Below are 15533 nucleotides of genomic sequence, written 5' to 3' on the forward strand. Positions count from 1 at the left end.
ATTCTCAAACTTATCTTCTCCATGACGTGACTCGGTGTTGCTTTGTTGTGATTGCTGCAAGGTGATGCTCTTGAACGTGACCCCCCATGAATGCTAAGTCAGCAAGCCCTTCGAGTTTGGATGAGATGTCAATGACGTAAATGTATCAAATTGAGTAAGTCGGTAGCGACCCGAGGGCGCGCACGTGATGTCCATTTTCCTTCCATGATCCTTCCTATGCCAGCCATATCGAAACTCCATAACGCCTCGCCATGCATATGTTCAAGAATTCAGTTCCAGCCAATGATGCCTTCAGCAAGGGTAGTGCCAGTGTCCTTCAAGTCCGTCACAATGGACACCTTCCTGCCGATGACACCCTTCCCACCAACGGACAGCTCAAGCGCATCGGCAAGGTCGACTTGAGCGAGGCTCTGGTGTTCGTCGACGGCAGGCCTGAGCTGGATGGCGTATAGAGCGTCACTGGCGGCCTCGCTTAGCGGCGGTCGCGAGAGCAAGTCCCCGTTGCGACTGGTGCAAGGTGATCACGTCAGCATCATGAAGGACCATGAGTCGGAACGTGCGGAGTAAATTTGCGGGGCAACTTACTGGATGAGCATGAAATAGCCCATGAAGTTGTCGAAACAGCTGCCGTCGTCGGCTTCAAAGACGGCACGCGTGCGGCCACTGAGCTCGCCGGGATTTTGAAAGAAGAGGTTGCAATTGGCCGTGGACGCTTGCGACTCGTGAGGTGGAGGGCGCAGGACGGCGATGGTTCCGCCAGCGGAAAGGCGTGACGAGTTGCCGTTGCACATGGTTTCGGATGATGCGGAGGTTCAGCTGCGAGGCTTCCAATTGGTCGGTTTTTGCGGTGCACGCCCAATAGCCAAGTGTCAACACCACTCCTCGTCGTCGTCGCTGTTCTCTGCAATTGCTTCGTCTGGTGTTGAAAGTGTCGAGCACCAGCTTCTCGTTTGCTTGTCCTTATAACCCCAGCCCCTAATTGCAAGGCGCAACGCCCGGCTCAGCTTGGGTGTTTCACCGGACCTGCGGCTTGCGCGCGAATGAGCACGTTTGCGAACGAATATTGAGCAAGTTTGAGCCGTCTTGGTATTTGCGCGCACCTTCTCACACAACGTCCGCCTCCCGTTTCGCAGCAGCGCAGCTTCGTTTCGATCGCGATGATGATGAATCTGGTCGGCTCTCCTGGCGCCGCTGCCAGCGCGCGCTCACGCGGCGCCTTAAATGCGCCTTGCGGCGACGGGACACCATGGTGTCGTCGTGGTAACCTTGCTGTCTCGCGCAAGCGCAACCCCGCTTCTGTTGGACACCACAGTATCTTCTCTGCCGTCTTCCTCGCTCTGACCTTCGTCGTCTGCTTCTTCACCTCCTCTGCTTCTGCCTTCCAGCTGCCTTTCTTCAACAACCCGAGTCTTGGCACCAATTCCACCATGTCTGCCCAGAAGTACAGTCTCCCGCCGCTTCCATACGCCTACGATGTGAGTTGCGCTTTTCCTTGCCTGCGTCCAGAATGCAGCGTCTCTGTTGCGCCGCTCCATTGCCCATGTCAAGTCTTCCATCCCATCCGCGCGCGCTCACCCGCCGCCCGTGACTTCCCCATATGCGCCGCCAGCAACCCGCCCGCCAATTCCACACCCGCGACCACAAGCACCACAGCCATTTCCCACGCACCCTTTACCTCATCACCAGCCGTATCCCCTTTAAACTTCGTCCCGTGAGTCCTAACAAACCCCCCACAGGCCCTCGAACCCGCCATCTCGGCCCAAATCATGGAGCTGCACCACAGCAAGCACCACCAGACGTACATCACGAACCTGAACGCGGCGCTGTCGTCGCTCGCCGCCGCGTCGGCCGCCGCCGACATCCCGACCCAGATCGCCCTGCAACAGGCGCTCCGCTTCCACGGCGGCGGCCACATCAACCACGCCCTCTTCTGGGAGAACCTCACGCCGCCGACCTCGCCCGAGGCGAAGCTGGACGACGCTGTCGCGCCGCAACTGCGCAAGAAGATCGTCGAGACGTGGGGCAGCGAGGCCAAGTTCAAGGAGGCGTTTGCGAAGGCGTTGTTGGGGATTCAGGGGAGTGGGTGGGGGTGGCTTGTTAAGTTTGAGGGGGAGGGTGGTAGGTTGGGGATCGTGACGACGTGAGTGTGCTCCCATCCATCTGTTTTCTGCTTTGTTTTGTGGTTTTGGTTGGGTAGCGCTGTGCTGACGTACCATGGGGCGCTTGCAGGAAGGACCAGGATCCGATCGTCGGGCCCGGCGAGGTGCCGATATTTGGCGTCGACATGTGGGAGCATGCGTACTATCTGCAGGTAAGGCTTTCGGCTTCCTGTCTCTTCTTCCTAGACACCATTTTCTTCCACCCCTTCATTGACTTCCTGCTATTGCTTGCACTTGCTGACGTTCATCGCCTTTGTGCTTTTACAGTACCTCAACGGCAAGGCTGCGTACGTCGAGAATATCTGGACCGTCATCAACTGGAAGACGGCTGAGGAGCGCTTCCTTGGTACCCGCAGCGATGCGTTCAAGGTCCTGAAGGCTTCCATTTGAGCGGTCCGGATCGCCGCAAATCAGCCTACCTCGGACTCTGGATCATGCCCGGGAGGAAAGCAGCGTCAGTGATTCATAAACGGCATCAAGGGATACTTTGCCAATTCAACACAGCAGGCATTGAAACAGATCCTGCGGATATCGACGGACATTCAAGTGATGATGCAACTGTAGATGATGTAAATGACATTCGCTCTTGAGTAAGATTTGGTGATTGGAGTCTCTGGTGATACAGTTGATTTTTTTTTTGGATCATGTATGTGCCCACTAAAGAACCACGGTTGACACTTCCGCAGGGGATTGGTGAAAAAGAGAATTTGGTTGCGCAAATCTCCCTGTACGGACAGACCCTGGAATAGGACCCTGACCCGGACGACGTTGGACGCTTTTCCACAGTGGAAATTTGCCTGCGGCGGATCAATATGGTTTCATATGACTATTTATACACAACAAGCCGCTGCTTAACTACTACCGGTAGCAAAGAACTAAACATACGCAAAGCAGCATCATACACGCTCTACTTCCACAACCACAACCCCTCCCAAGAAGACGATTATGTCGTCTCTTTCAGCTCTCGAGGCCCTTCCGACCGAACTTATCGAAAAAGTCGTCGGCCATCTGGATTATAAGGGCTGCTGTAGTCTCCGCCAGCTATCTCGGCAGATTTGCTACAAAGCTAACTATATCTTCCTTCAACATTTTACTAATGTGCACGTCAAATTCCACAGCCGCGGCCTGGATAAGCTCTACAGGATATCCCAAAACACAGGCATGGCCAAAGCGGTAAAGATACTAACCATCGCGGTGCCGACCGATGACAAGTGGTACAAAGACCATCAGCCCTCCCGTCACAAGGGTACATCCCTCGATACGTGCTGCGCCACCGGGATGTGCAGCATGGTTCTGGCCAGCGCACTCCCCCGGCTCGGCAACCTCACCGAGGTGAACATCGCCGGCGACTACCTCGGAATCGCGCACATCGACTGTAGCAGCACGGCCTCGTCTCCCTACCTCTCCTGCCACCGCGTCGTGCCCGCCATCTTGCACGCCATCAAGCAAAGTGGCCTCGCCCCTCGACACCTCTCTCTGGTCGAATCGCCATACTACTACAACATCCCCACCGACGCGACTTCTCCCCCCTGCTCCTGCCGCCTCCCCGAACTCGAAGTTGCCGCTTTCGACTACGTGCGCGAGCTCCGCCTCTCCCTCGGCGTCGGCCGCATCCCTGCGTCGAGCACCCACGCCATCGAGGTCAGCGACGACTTCGGCGCCCTCGGTCAGGCGCTCGGCCTGGCCCGCAATCTCAGCCGCCTCGACTTGCACAGCTGGCACCCAGGCTGCATCAACGAGACGCTCCTCCTACCCTCCTCAGAGGCGACGCAGCACTTTCCAGTGCTTCACGCGCTGCGGCTATCCGGCGACGGAAAAGTCAGCAGCCTGCGACTCGCCGAGTTCCTGCGGGCCCATGCCTCGCAATTGACCGAGCTCGAATTAGTTGACCTGGGCCTGAGCGACGACGCGCTGCGCTGGGTCGACTTGCTGCAGTGCGTGCGCGATCGGCTGCACAACAACAACCTGCAGCGCTTCCACTTCGCACGCAACGACTATACGGGGTCGGTGATCAACGGGTGCGTGAACACGTGGTGGGGTGGGGCAAAGGTGCTGACGCAGGTTGAGGTGGGCTTTTATGCGGCGGTGGTGCGCGCGGATCCGCTCGAGGACGAGGATCTGGGGTGGTTGGACGTGTTTGATGAGGTCGACGAGTGGGTTGCTGTGTTTGTGGTTGAGGAGGATGATGGGGAGGCATTTGAGCAGATCGTGGAGGAGCTGGGCAGTGTGGGTGTTGCACTGGATGTTATGATTGAGGGCTACTTCGAGTCGGATGATATCTCTAATGCTCAGCTTCTGGAGTATATTCTTTTGGGGACTTAGGTAGCGGGTTTGGGGGGATGGGAGGAGCGATGCGCTGGTTTGGGTGCTGCTGTAAGGAGGAGAATAGGGATTTTCACCGGATAGATCAATTCCGGAGTCAGCAAAAAAAAGGTTCCTTCGTCGAAGAGAAAAAAAAATTCATTTGGTTTGAAGTAGATCCCATGCATCACAGGCACAAGCCATCCACCTTCGAACGTCAGAGCTCTTGACCTGCGCACCTATGGCGCCATGCACGCAGGCTGAACACCCCTCGGTAGACCTACTGATGGGGTCCCCTTGACACTGAGATCTCCATTTACATACCCAACCGTCAACCCGCACGTCCATGCCAGAGCCGGGAGTCGAACGCACAAACGTTCCGACCGTACTAGTCATGTGGGGCTGGCATGCGCGGAGGAGATAGGCGTGTACTCTGCCGCCGTCGGGCCAAGGGTAAGCCACTCTCCGAGGCCGTGGGCGTTTGATTACTTCGTACATGCACAACCCCGATTACGTCTGGCGGCTAACCAGGTGCGCTAATCGAGCTGCTTGGGTAGTGGCAGCTTGCGTGGCTGACTCGCACTTTGTATCTGGCGGATGCACCTCACGGCAACCGTCCCGAAGGGCGCCCAAATGAAAACCCATGCACCGCAGAGAAGCCTCGTCATGTGATTCTGTTGAGACTGTGTTACTCCATTTGTCGTTGATCACTCTTTCTACACTTCTCTCGCTGGCGTGATGAATGACCATGTATTGCATCAACAGTCAAAAGGCAGACCGTTTCATAGACCAGCAGCCCTTCCAAATTGAACAGCGTAATGACATTGGGTATGCATATCTACCACACTCTGGCCCAAAAAAGACAACACAAACGACGTATCCCCAAAATAACCATGCCCACCCTTCTAATCAGCAACCCGTCTACTGCGACGTCTCCGCCGTCTCCAACCTCGTCGCCACACTCCCCTTCCTCCACCCTTCCGTAGGATCCTTCTGCCGCACAGCCTTGCTCTCCTCACCCACCTTGCCCCATCCACCGCCACCAGGTGTGTTGATGATGATGCGCTCGCCAGGCTGCATACTAGCCGTATTCTTCGCGCCAAGGTTGACGTAGCGCCACTCCTCCTCCTTCTCCACCTCCCCATTCGCCGCCGCCGCCACATCATCCGCATCAACACCCGCCTTCCCCACCCTCCTCACCCAAACATTCAACCCGCACTGCGCATCCTCGCCCCCCTCCAACCCATACGGATGATACACCCTCCTCTCCGACAGTATACTCACCTGCACCGGAATCCTGAACTCGATATCCCTCACCACGCCATCACCTCCATCGTGCTGGCCCTTACCACCACTCCCCGCGCGTATCCCGAACTCGCGCAGGATGACCGGGTACCGCCGCTCGAAGACCTCGGCGTCGGTGATGCGCGTGTTGGTCATGTGCGTGTGCACGCCCGAGCTGCCGTGCCATGTCGGGCCGGCGCCGGAGCCGCCTGCGATGGTTTCGTAGTAGCCGAAGCCTTTTTGTTCGGCTTGTCCGGCGACGTTGCCGCCGTAGCCGAAGGTGAGGTTGTTGCAGTCGCCTTGCGAGGCGGCGCAGGCGCGGAAGGCTTTGAGGACGACGTCGGTGACGCGTTGGCTCTGGTGGGGGGAGGCGTTAGTGCGTGTGGGGGGAAGGAAGGGGGAGGGGAGGAGAAGGGGGGTGGAGGGCTTACGGTCAACACGTTGCCGCCGACGACGGCGGCTTTGTCGGAGGGGGAGAGGAAGGATTTTTTGGGGATCTTGACTTTGATGGGCTTGAGGCAGCCTTGGTTGAGGGGGATGTCTTCTTTGATGAGGCAGCGGAGGCAGTAGATGATTGCTGAGTAGGTGACGGCTTCTGGGGCGTTGATGTTGCCTGTAGTAGGTTAGTTTCGGAGCCGGGGATGACCAACGTGCTGGAAGAACTTACCGTAGACCTCGGGACCCGTTCCCTCGAAGTCGAAGACGGCCTCTCCCTTTTCTGCGTCGATGGTGACCTTCAGCTGGATCGGGCTGCCGTCGTCCATGTAATCCACAGCGGAGAGGTCTTGGCCTTCGAAGCGCTTGCTGACTTCCTTGAGCAAGTGCCTGACGCTCTGCTCGGCGTTGTTCTGGATGCTGTGCATGTAGAACTGTACGACATCTTCGCCGTAGTCCTCGATCAGCGTGCTGATGAGATTGATGCCCTTCTGGTTGGCAGCAACTTGGGCCTTAAGATCGTTGATGTTGTCAGCCAGACATCTTGTGCCACTGCAGCCGGGGTACTGTGCGGGCTCCTTGTGCAAGAGCTCCGTGATGCGCTCTTCGTTGAAGTGGCCCTCGGAGACGAGTTTCTCCGTCTTGATTGCGGCACCTTCTTGGTAGAGCTCTCGGGAGTGCGGGGGCATCGATCCAGGAAGGATACCACCGATGTCTGCGTGGTGAGCACGGGACGCCACGTAGAAGACGATATTGTCTCCGCTGAAGGCGGGGGTAATGACGGTGATGTCAGGAAGGTGGGTTCCGCCAAACATGGGGTGGTTCGAGACGAGAACGTCACCGCGCTTCAACTTGCCCTTCCAGATACTTGCCTGCTTACGTACGCAAGTGGACATGGAGCCAAGATGAACGGGAAGGTGGGGTGCGTTGGCGACAAGGCCGCCCTCGGCGTCAAAGAGGGCGCAAGAGTAGTCGAGACGCTCCTTGACGTTTGTGCTGACACTGGTCTTCTGCAGCGCCCGACCCATCTGCTCGGCGATGGCCATGAAGCGATGGGCAAAGATACTGAGCATGATGGGATCGACCTGCTTGGTGTCGACCTTCTTCTCCTGGCTGCTGGTCTCTCCGATGTTGATGACGACATGAGTGTCAATGAGTAGGGCCGAGGCATCGGGTGTGACAACAATGGTTTGAGTGCCGTCAGCAATGATGGCAGGTCCGGGGATGCGATCACCGGTAGCGAGGTCTTCGAGCTTGTAGATGGGGGTCTCCTGCCTGCCACCTTCAAAGTAGACGGAGCTGGTGCCGTACTGCTTCTCGCCCTTGGAAAGACCCTTGGGCTTGATCACCTGCAGCTGGTCGTCAACCGTCTTCTCCAAACCCTCGAACGTCTTGCCAATGCCTCTTGCACGAACATCATCAATGATGATATCGCGGTCAGGCAGGGTGAAGCCGAATTCCTGCTCGTGCTGCTTAACGAAGGCCTTGCCAAAAGACCACTCATCACCGCCGTACTCCTTCTCAGCCTCCTCCTTGGTCGGCTTGATGACCATGAGAGCGGACTCAGTGCCACGGTAGCGCATGTTCAGGTACTCCTCGAAGTGGATCTGCTCTTCGGAGAAGCCTTGGTCCTTGAGTGTTGCTGTCGACTTGCTCTTGAGGTCCTGCATCTTCTGCTGCAGGTACTTCCTTGTCTCCTCGTTCTTGTCAGACCACACCTTGGACTCCGGCTCCTGTCTCTCATCGACGACATCGGCAAGCGCCATTCCATATGCGGAGAGGACGGAGGAGTAACGGTGGACGAGGATCTGGGAGATTCCGAGAGCTTGAGCAATGGCGACGGCGTGCTGGCCACCGGCACCACCGAAAGTAGCCAGCCTATGCTTGGAGGTATCGTGACCTCTGGCTTCGGTCAAGGAACGGATGGGCCTTGTCATGGTCTCGTTGGCGATCTTGATGAAACCGTAGGCAACTTCGTCCATGGACATCTCCTTCTCCTTGTTGCCGCCGGCGACTTCGCTGTTAATCTTCTCGGTAAGCTCCTCGAAGAGCTTCTTGCTAGCCTCGGCATCGAGTGGCTCATTTTCGCCCTTGCCGAAGATCTTCGGGAAGAAGTCAGGCAGGAGCCTACCAAGGAAGAGGTTGGCGTCGGTGATTGTGAGAGGTCCGCCCTTGCGGTAGCACGCAGGGCCGGGGTGAGCGCTTGCTGATTCGGGGCCAACGACGAACAATCCGTTTCTGAAGAACAAGCGGCTACCACCTCCCGCCGCGACCGTGTTGATGTCAAGCTGAGGGGACTGGATGGTCACGCCCGCTGTTGTCGTCTCGAAAACGTGGTCGTATTTTCCGGCGCCGTAGCGGCTTACGTCAGTGCTGGTACCACCCATGTCGAAGCCAATGACGGGAATCTTTGTCTTCGGGTCATATGATGTGAGGGCATATCCTACAACACCACCGGCGGGGCCGGAGAGGATGGCGCGAAGACCGGAGAAGATGTCGACATCAACAAGACCACCATCGCTCTGCATGAACTCGCAGCGGGCGCCCTTGTCTCCAGCCTCCTTCTTGACGCTCTCGGTGCCGAGACCGCCGGCGAAACCCTTTGAGAAGCCGTCAATGTACTTCCTGATGGCGGGAGTCAGGTAGGCGTCAGCGCAGGCAGAGGTGGCTCGGGGAACGAGCTTGATCATGGGCATCAGCTCGTGACTCAAGCTCACGTGCTCGAAGCCGATCTCCTTGGCTATCCTGCCGACGAGGGCTTCGTGGTGCGGGTAGGTGTAGCCGTGCATCAGGCAGACGGCAATGCTGCGGAGTCCGGTGTCGTAGACCTCTTGCAGTTGTTTCCGAATTTTTGCCTCTTCGGGCCTCTGCAATATCCTCACGGCCTCTCCGGAAAGGCCGCGCACGAGCTCAGCGTCGGGGCCAGCCTTCTCGAGCGGTTCGGCCTTGGTCTCGTTTCTCTCCGGGTCCTCGGCGTAATCCTCGAGAGTAACGCGCTCGTCGATTTCAACGACTTGCTTGTAGAGAACCTCGGGTTTCCGGATGGCCAGGTCGAAAATGTTCGGTCTTGACTGGTTGCCGATTTCCAGGCAGTCCTTGAAGCCCTTGGTGACGACCATGGCGATGTCCTCGCCTTTCCGCTCCAGGAGAGCATTGGTGGCGACGGTGGTGCCCATGCGTATGCTCTCGATCTTGGAGGTATCGAGGGGCTGGCCGCGTGGAATTTCCTGGCCGGAGAACTTCTCCAACAAGCGGCGGATGCCTTCCAGCGGGGCATCATCGTAGTTCTGAGGGTCTACGGAGAGGAGCTTGATGATGACATCGTCCTCCATCTTACCGGTGCCGGGGTTACCGACACAGTCGGTAAAGGTGCCACCGCGCTTGGAATAGATGGTCAGCAGAGGTTGCGTGAAATAGGCGGGGATGACGTACATCGATGGCGATGCGGATGCCCCGCTCTGCCTTCTTTTCGGAACCCATTATGCTCTATAAAAATTAAAACGCTGAGAAGAAAGAAAAGTTGTTGGATGTGAGTAGAAGACAGCGGAGCGGAGTGTGGTGGTGCTTTATAATGCGGGTAGCGGCTTTAGGGCTGGTGCTCGGTGATCGGGATCTCCAGCCGATGAGAGGAATTTGGTGGATAGACGTGATTCGCTCGCCGATGGTGGATTTTTCGGGAAATTCTGAGTGGAGGAGATACCAGCCGGCCGCGGTGACCGAGAGAAGAGGCGTTTGAGAGTGAGCCCGGGTTGACTTGTGGTTGGGCGCTAGTGGTGAGGTTGTCTGGCGGGTGGTGATGACCTCACCGCGGCCGATTTTCTGCCACCGCCCGCGCGTCGCGAGTGTCGGCGACGCGTCCCGACGGCGAAGCATTGCGCCATCGCCTCCACCACCACCTCTCATCTCTGCCGACCATCACCATCTATCTGCAGTCTTGACATGTCATTGCGTCTTCGCTCCGTATCCTGTTGCCGACTCTTCACCAGCCTCCAAAACACGAGCCATTCGCTTCCCTTCGGCCTCTTGCCGGCAACAACTCCCCGCCGCTTTCGTTCATACTGTCGGGGTACAATGGAGAGGGACTGCAGGAGGTTCACAACGAGGCTGGACCTTGTAGCTGTCATCAGTAGGGTCCCGTTACCCATAATATGTGAACCCTGGCGCGACTGAGGCTCGCTCCACGTGCGCCGCGCCGAGATCCATTCCACGTTACACTGGAAGCAACGTACCCGACCTGGCGATGCTAATGTCTTTGTGGAAACGCTCAGGCTAGCTATTCGCAGCCCTTGTGTGCCCCCTGAGACATTTGGCACCCAGGAGGCCATCCGGAAAGGTCGCCCCACCTCGTTTACTGCTCTCCTGCACAGCCATTATAGGAGCCCAACGGAGGGGGCACCTATTACACCAGTGCTGCTCGTAATTTCGATTCACGAGAGACTTGTGGAAGCGTCCGACAACTCGCTAATGGCGCAACGTACCATGAACCTGGTCGTAGCCGGTAAGCCTGACATCAAGGACACAGCCTTGTCGATTGAGATGGGCCGCTGTGAGTGACGTTTCGCTCGCTGTCTTGCCATCACATGCATTACAAGCACGCTGTGCCCGCACGTCGCCTGCGCCTTTTTCGAACCGAGGCCGACTTTTCTCAGCTGCCTTCACAGTTGATGATGTTACTTCTTCTGGCTAACTATACCGATGTACTAACATAAGTCCCACATTCCCACAACCACCTTCTCCTTTTGCGGAGGCAATTCCTAGGCGGGGTGCGGCCCCAATAATGCCGTCTCCATGACTATGCGATCATCATACCACCTCTTTAATCCAATTGGCCAATGGTGCGCAGGGATTTTCCATAACGAGAGCATCGCCGAGGGGCGGTATATGGCGCTTTTCCCAGTCTCGGCCTGTTTTCTCCTATTTCCATGACCATGTGAATCCAATTTTCACAATCCGCCGAGGCTCTGCAACCGTTCCATGCCCAAAGTCACATCTGCTAGGCTGCGAAGAGTAAGACGGCCGTCGTGGTCCGTGCCTGGTTCCTGGCAGCAAAACTTTAAGCTTCCCCGCATCTCCCCCAGACGCCCGCCGATCACTTGCAGTAGCCAAGCTAGCTTAGCCCTGACCTCCACAATCCATCAACACCCACCACACTGCCTTGCTATGCGCCGCTTCAGCTAACCCCGCTCGATCTTTCTCGTGACGTCTTAATTTCCCATCTCCAGCTAGCCGCATCTCCGCTCCGATGCCTGATCATCTAAATCCATGTCTCGTTAAGAAAAAATTCAGCCAGTCTGCGGGGATACGAGCGGTACAATGTCTCTCGGTGGCATGTGCTTCGCCGAGGCGCGAAACAACTGAGGAACATATAACGGAGCTCCTGTTATCGACATTTCGAAACATCAGCCAACAGCTGCTCATCATCGTCCATCCTCCTCCGTTCTCCTCTCCCCAATCACTTCATCAAACAACCATCTCACCACCACAATGAAGACCTCCACCCTCCTCAGCAGCCTCCTCGCGGCCGTCCTCGCCCCCACGGTCAGCGCGCAAGCCGGCTGCGTCAGCTCGGCCCAATCGCTCGTCCCGTCGTGCGGCCAGTCGTGCCTGCTGTCGGCCAAATCCGCCCTCGGCTGCACCGTCGAGACCGACTACGCCTGCGGCTGCTCGCAGTCGTCGGCCCTGCAGAACAACGCCGCCCTCACCCAGTGCGTCCTCAGCGCGTGCAACAACAACATCGAGACGGCCCTGCAGGTCTCGTCGGGCGCCCAGCAGATCTGCTCGTGCGTCGCCACGGCTGCCGCCGCGGGCCCGACGACTGGTGCCTCGTCTGCGGAGCCGACCAGTGCGCCGGCGTCGGCGCCTGCGGCGGGGAGTACCCCGGCTGCGTCGGAGCCGGAGGCGTCGGAGCCGGTTGCTACGAGTACGTTGTTTCCCAGTCTCTGCCCCTACCTCGGCTCTACGGGATGAACGTCGTCCACTCCCTACCCCTCTCTCCTCAGCATAGCATCCCACCACTGGCTCTTAGCCAGCTCCCATCTCCTTGCTTTTCTCGCCACCAGCAGCGCACTCACACGCAACCAGACTAACCCTCTCCCCTCCCTTCCCACCATCACAGGCTCCTCCGCTGCACCGACAACACTCAGCACCGTCGTCTCTCCCCCCACCACCGGCGACGGCGGTTCCTCCTCTAGCGCTCCCGGCAGCGGCGAAGGTAGCAGCGTCAGCGCCTGCCCGGTTCAGGTCACCGTTCTGATGACGACGACAGTCACGGCTACTGTTGGTGGCGAGACGGGCGGTTCGTCGGCGCCTGGTGATGGTGGGTACGGAAGTGGTGGCGAGGAGGAGGGGTCGTGCAAGGGGTTGGAGGGGGTGGACTATTTGTGAGTTTGAACTTCCTTCGCTTGTGAGGTTTGCTGACTGGTTGCGTCTTGTAGGGTCTGCTGCGCGTCGAAGATTTTCACTTTGGGGAACTGAGGGAATGCGGTTTTCGGCTTTCTTTTACCGGAGGGTTAACAGCGGAGACACAGCGTTGAACATGAGTCAATGATTTTCTTTCTTGTCTCTCGGCATCTTTCGTCTCTCAATGTTCGGTACCGAGAAAGACTTTGTAAGGGAGAGTTGTGATTGATCCTCACTCGCTACGTCGAGATTCATTCATCAAATTATGATTCTTCAGGCACAATCATAAGCTCTAGAATCTGAGATGAACAAAACTAACAGCGGCAGCTCTTTTGGAGACTAAGCTTACAGTGGCATCGATAAGATAGCGAGACAACCTATAGAGCCCCATTTTCTGCACTGTTGTATGGCAATACCCACAATCGTGTCCCCTGCTGGCACCTCAACCGTTGCCCAATTTCCAACATAGTCATCTCCCCAGAGAATCTCACGGTCGCGGTTAGTGTGTAACTAGGTAGTCTGTCAGCCTTCTCTTCCAATTGTGATGCATGTTGGCCCACCTTCAACGTTGAGGTGCCCTTTGCTTCGACCCCAGTGACTCTCTCTCCTCCTGCGCCATCAATTTCGAAATACACTGCATCATGATCTTCGCCCTTGTCACCCTCAAGCTTAAGGCACCTACTTTCTGGTCCGGGTTGCGTGTATTGCGCCTTTACTTCACGAAGCGACCATTTCTCGTAGCGTCTTCCCTCACGCTCAATCGCTATGTGCCATGAAAGACGACATAGCTTCTGTAGCTCCTCCTCAGAAGTACCCCAGAAAAGTGCTTGAAACGGGATCATGGTATTAATAAGGGGTTGATCTAACCACTCTTCCCCTGGAACACTCAGATGCAGGGATTGCAGCTCCCATATTCGCCGACCGCGAAGCTGCTCGTGTGCGTCGTTCTCCCACAAGAACTCTCGTGCGAGGTGTGGTTTTGGGTCCCGTTGATGGTGGTTGAATGGAGCTCCAAGGCGCGAGTGCTCTAGCAAGCCCATACGAGTAATTTTGCCGTTCTTTCTGGCGTTAGCATTGGTTTTGGAGGGTTGCATGTCTACTTTACGTACCACAGATTTCCCCGTCAAGCCAACGACAACCATTTTATCGCCTACGATCAGTGGTCGCATCATGTGTTTGGGCTCGCAACAGCCCATAGCGATTCTCGAGCCATCATTGCAGGAAACCTGGCGGATGACTCAGTTCAGCGCGATTGATAACGTCGCAGCCACGTTTCGAAACGTACCTCAACGCCCGCCACATAGTAGTAACCTTCCCTAGAATCCGGGGAAAGGCTGCGACGACGCTTCCCAGTCTTGTCAGTCTTCTCAGTTTTCCCAGTCATGTACGTGATATACAAGATGAGGCCATCGATCCAAACTCCCGCCGGCAGCTCCCGCCTACAGACTTCGCCTTTCCAACCGCTGCCGAACCGACGCAGCTCACCTCGGATTTCGACAGCCATGCCGGTGAAGCAGTTGTGTTTGTTCCAAGCCGTCTCCACGGCGGTTCCTGGAGCGCCGACTTCCTCCCACGCGCGAATCCATTGCGTGCTGATGGTGTTGACCTGTTTTTTCTGTCCTTTTCTTATCCAAAGATTGTAATAGGGATCCTCACGAATCCGTGGCATATTGGGGATCGTTGCGTTAGCCATGATCGATTGTGCCTCCTCCTCCTCCTCGTCGCTATCCCCTTTCACCGCCATCTTCCTACATTGATTGTGGAGTCGGGGCAACTTTTTGTGATACCTGTCGGCCAGCTGAGCGCAGACGCCCCAGATGCGACGACGATTCGCTATGCCCGTGAGCACCCCCCGCAGTCCGCGTTGAGGCTGCGTCATCTTGTCCAAGCACATAAACATGCGCCGGGGGTCGATGGCGCTCATAAACGTTGCGTCCTGGAGAAGATCCAGTGCTTCGAAAAACCAGGGCATGCTCTCGCGCATACGCTGTGCCCAAAAGCCACCGTCTAATGCGGAGTTTACGGACAGTGACGCCTGGCACAGTGCAAAAAGCGATTCGTCTGGGAGAAAGCTGACACAATGGTCGAGGACATCATAGGGAATGAGAGCAAACGGGTCCCGTTGGACTTTGTGCCGAAGATGTGCAAAGTCCCCCCAGGGCGAAGAACCTGCTGCGTGCTTGGCTAAGCTGGCTCGGACATATTCCATGAGGCCGGGGTTCTCGATCGGGTTGGTTACCAAAATCTGAAATAGTAGAAAAAAGTTAGATAGGAACTAGGGAGATTTTCCGGCAGGGTTTTACTCGCTTCTTCTCCCGCCCGGGTCATCCAGCGGTCTTCCTTAACGTTTGGCTCCGGGTGGCCATAGTCCAAGGCTAAGGCTAGATGCCCTCGCCGTTCCAACTCGGACATGACATTGTAAAGAGTGTCTTTGTCAAGCTGATCCATGTCTGTAGTGCCCGTGATTGTCTTGAGAAGCAGTTCGAAGCAGCACCAATGAAATGGATAGACCTCCACAGACGCGAGACTTTCCGTAATATACCTACGGCCCAAGGTCAACTCCGTCTACATGACCGTCAATTACTTACATTTTCATGAATCTTTCGCAAGCATTCCGATCTAGAATGTATCGGTTAACTTCTGGTTGGTCGAGGAGTATCCATGGACCATACACGAATTATGACTTGGCCAAAAAGACTCCTTGACAGTCCTCGTCTGTTAGCCTGGAGAAGATTTTTCTTTTCTTTTGTTCTGGCTAAAATTAGGAGACTCACATGAAATGAAGGACGTCCGGGAGGGGTAATGAATACCCTGCGTCGCGTTAGGAGGAGGAGCAGTGACAGAATGGAATGCTTAACATGCTTATCGACGTGCGGCGACGCCGGATTGTATCCGATAGCGTGCACAGTGTCCAACCATCTTCTTTGGACGTCGCTTAAGATTTCTGGATCATAA

General features: G+C 56.5%; 5 protein-coding genes across 5 annotated transcripts; 3 read left to right on the plus strand and 2 right to left on the minus strand.

The window, feature by feature from the left end:
* Positions 1-269: 269 nt before the first annotated feature.
* On the minus strand, positions 270-791 carry LTHEOB_2918 (Oxoglutarate iron-dependent oxygenase; the record flags this gene model as incomplete). The annotated part of the gene is made up of 2 exons (XM_035511783.1): positions 270-507; positions 586-791. 2 exons carry the CDS (start codon positions 789-791, stop codon positions 270-272), a joined length of 444 nt encoding a protein of 147 aa, XP_035363644.1.
* A 366-nt stretch (positions 792-1157) lies between these two features.
* LTHEOB_2919 (Manganese/iron superoxide dismutase) lies at positions 1158-2549 on the plus strand (the record flags this gene model as incomplete). Its single annotated transcript, XM_035511784.1, has 4 exons — positions 1158-1475; positions 1737-2140; positions 2230-2311; positions 2427-2549. 4 exons carry the CDS (start codon positions 1158-1160, stop codon positions 2547-2549), a joined length of 927 nt encoding a protein of 308 aa, XP_035363645.1.
* Positions 2550-3320: 771 nt separating this feature from the next.
* LTHEOB_2920 (MAM and LDL-receptor class A domain-containing protein) lies at positions 3321-4481 on the plus strand (the record flags this gene model as incomplete). Its single annotated transcript, XM_035511786.1, has 1 exon — positions 3321-4481. The coding sequence occupies one exon, from the start codon at positions 3321-3323 to the stop codon at positions 4479-4481; it is 1161 nt and encodes a 386-aa protein (XP_035363646.1).
* Positions 4482-5381: 900 nt separating this feature from the next.
* Positions 5382-9613, minus strand: LTHEOB_2921 (5-oxoprolinase protein; the record flags this gene model as incomplete). Its single annotated transcript, XM_035511787.1, has 3 exons — positions 5382-6101; positions 6176-6357; positions 6412-9613. The coding sequence occupies 3 exons, from the start codon at positions 9611-9613 to the stop codon at positions 5382-5384; spliced, it is 4104 nt and encodes a 1367-aa protein (XP_035363647.1).
* A 2050-nt stretch (positions 9614-11663) lies between these two features.
* On the plus strand, positions 11664-12653 carry LTHEOB_2922 (Cfem domain-containing protein; the record flags this gene model as incomplete). Its single annotated transcript, XM_035511788.1, has 3 exons — positions 11664-12099; positions 12295-12559; positions 12614-12653. 3 exons carry the CDS (start codon positions 11664-11666, stop codon positions 12651-12653), a joined length of 741 nt encoding a protein of 246 aa, XP_035363648.1.
* Between the last annotated feature and the right edge of the window lie 2880 nt (positions 12654-15533).

The sequence above is a fragment of the Lasiodiplodia theobromae genome, assembly GCF_012971845.1.
Source record: "Lasiodiplodia theobromae strain AM2As chromosome Unknown scaffold_7, whole genome shotgun sequence".
NCBI lineage: Eukaryota > Fungi > Ascomycota > Dothideomycetes > Botryosphaeriales > Botryosphaeriaceae > Lasiodiplodia > Lasiodiplodia theobromae.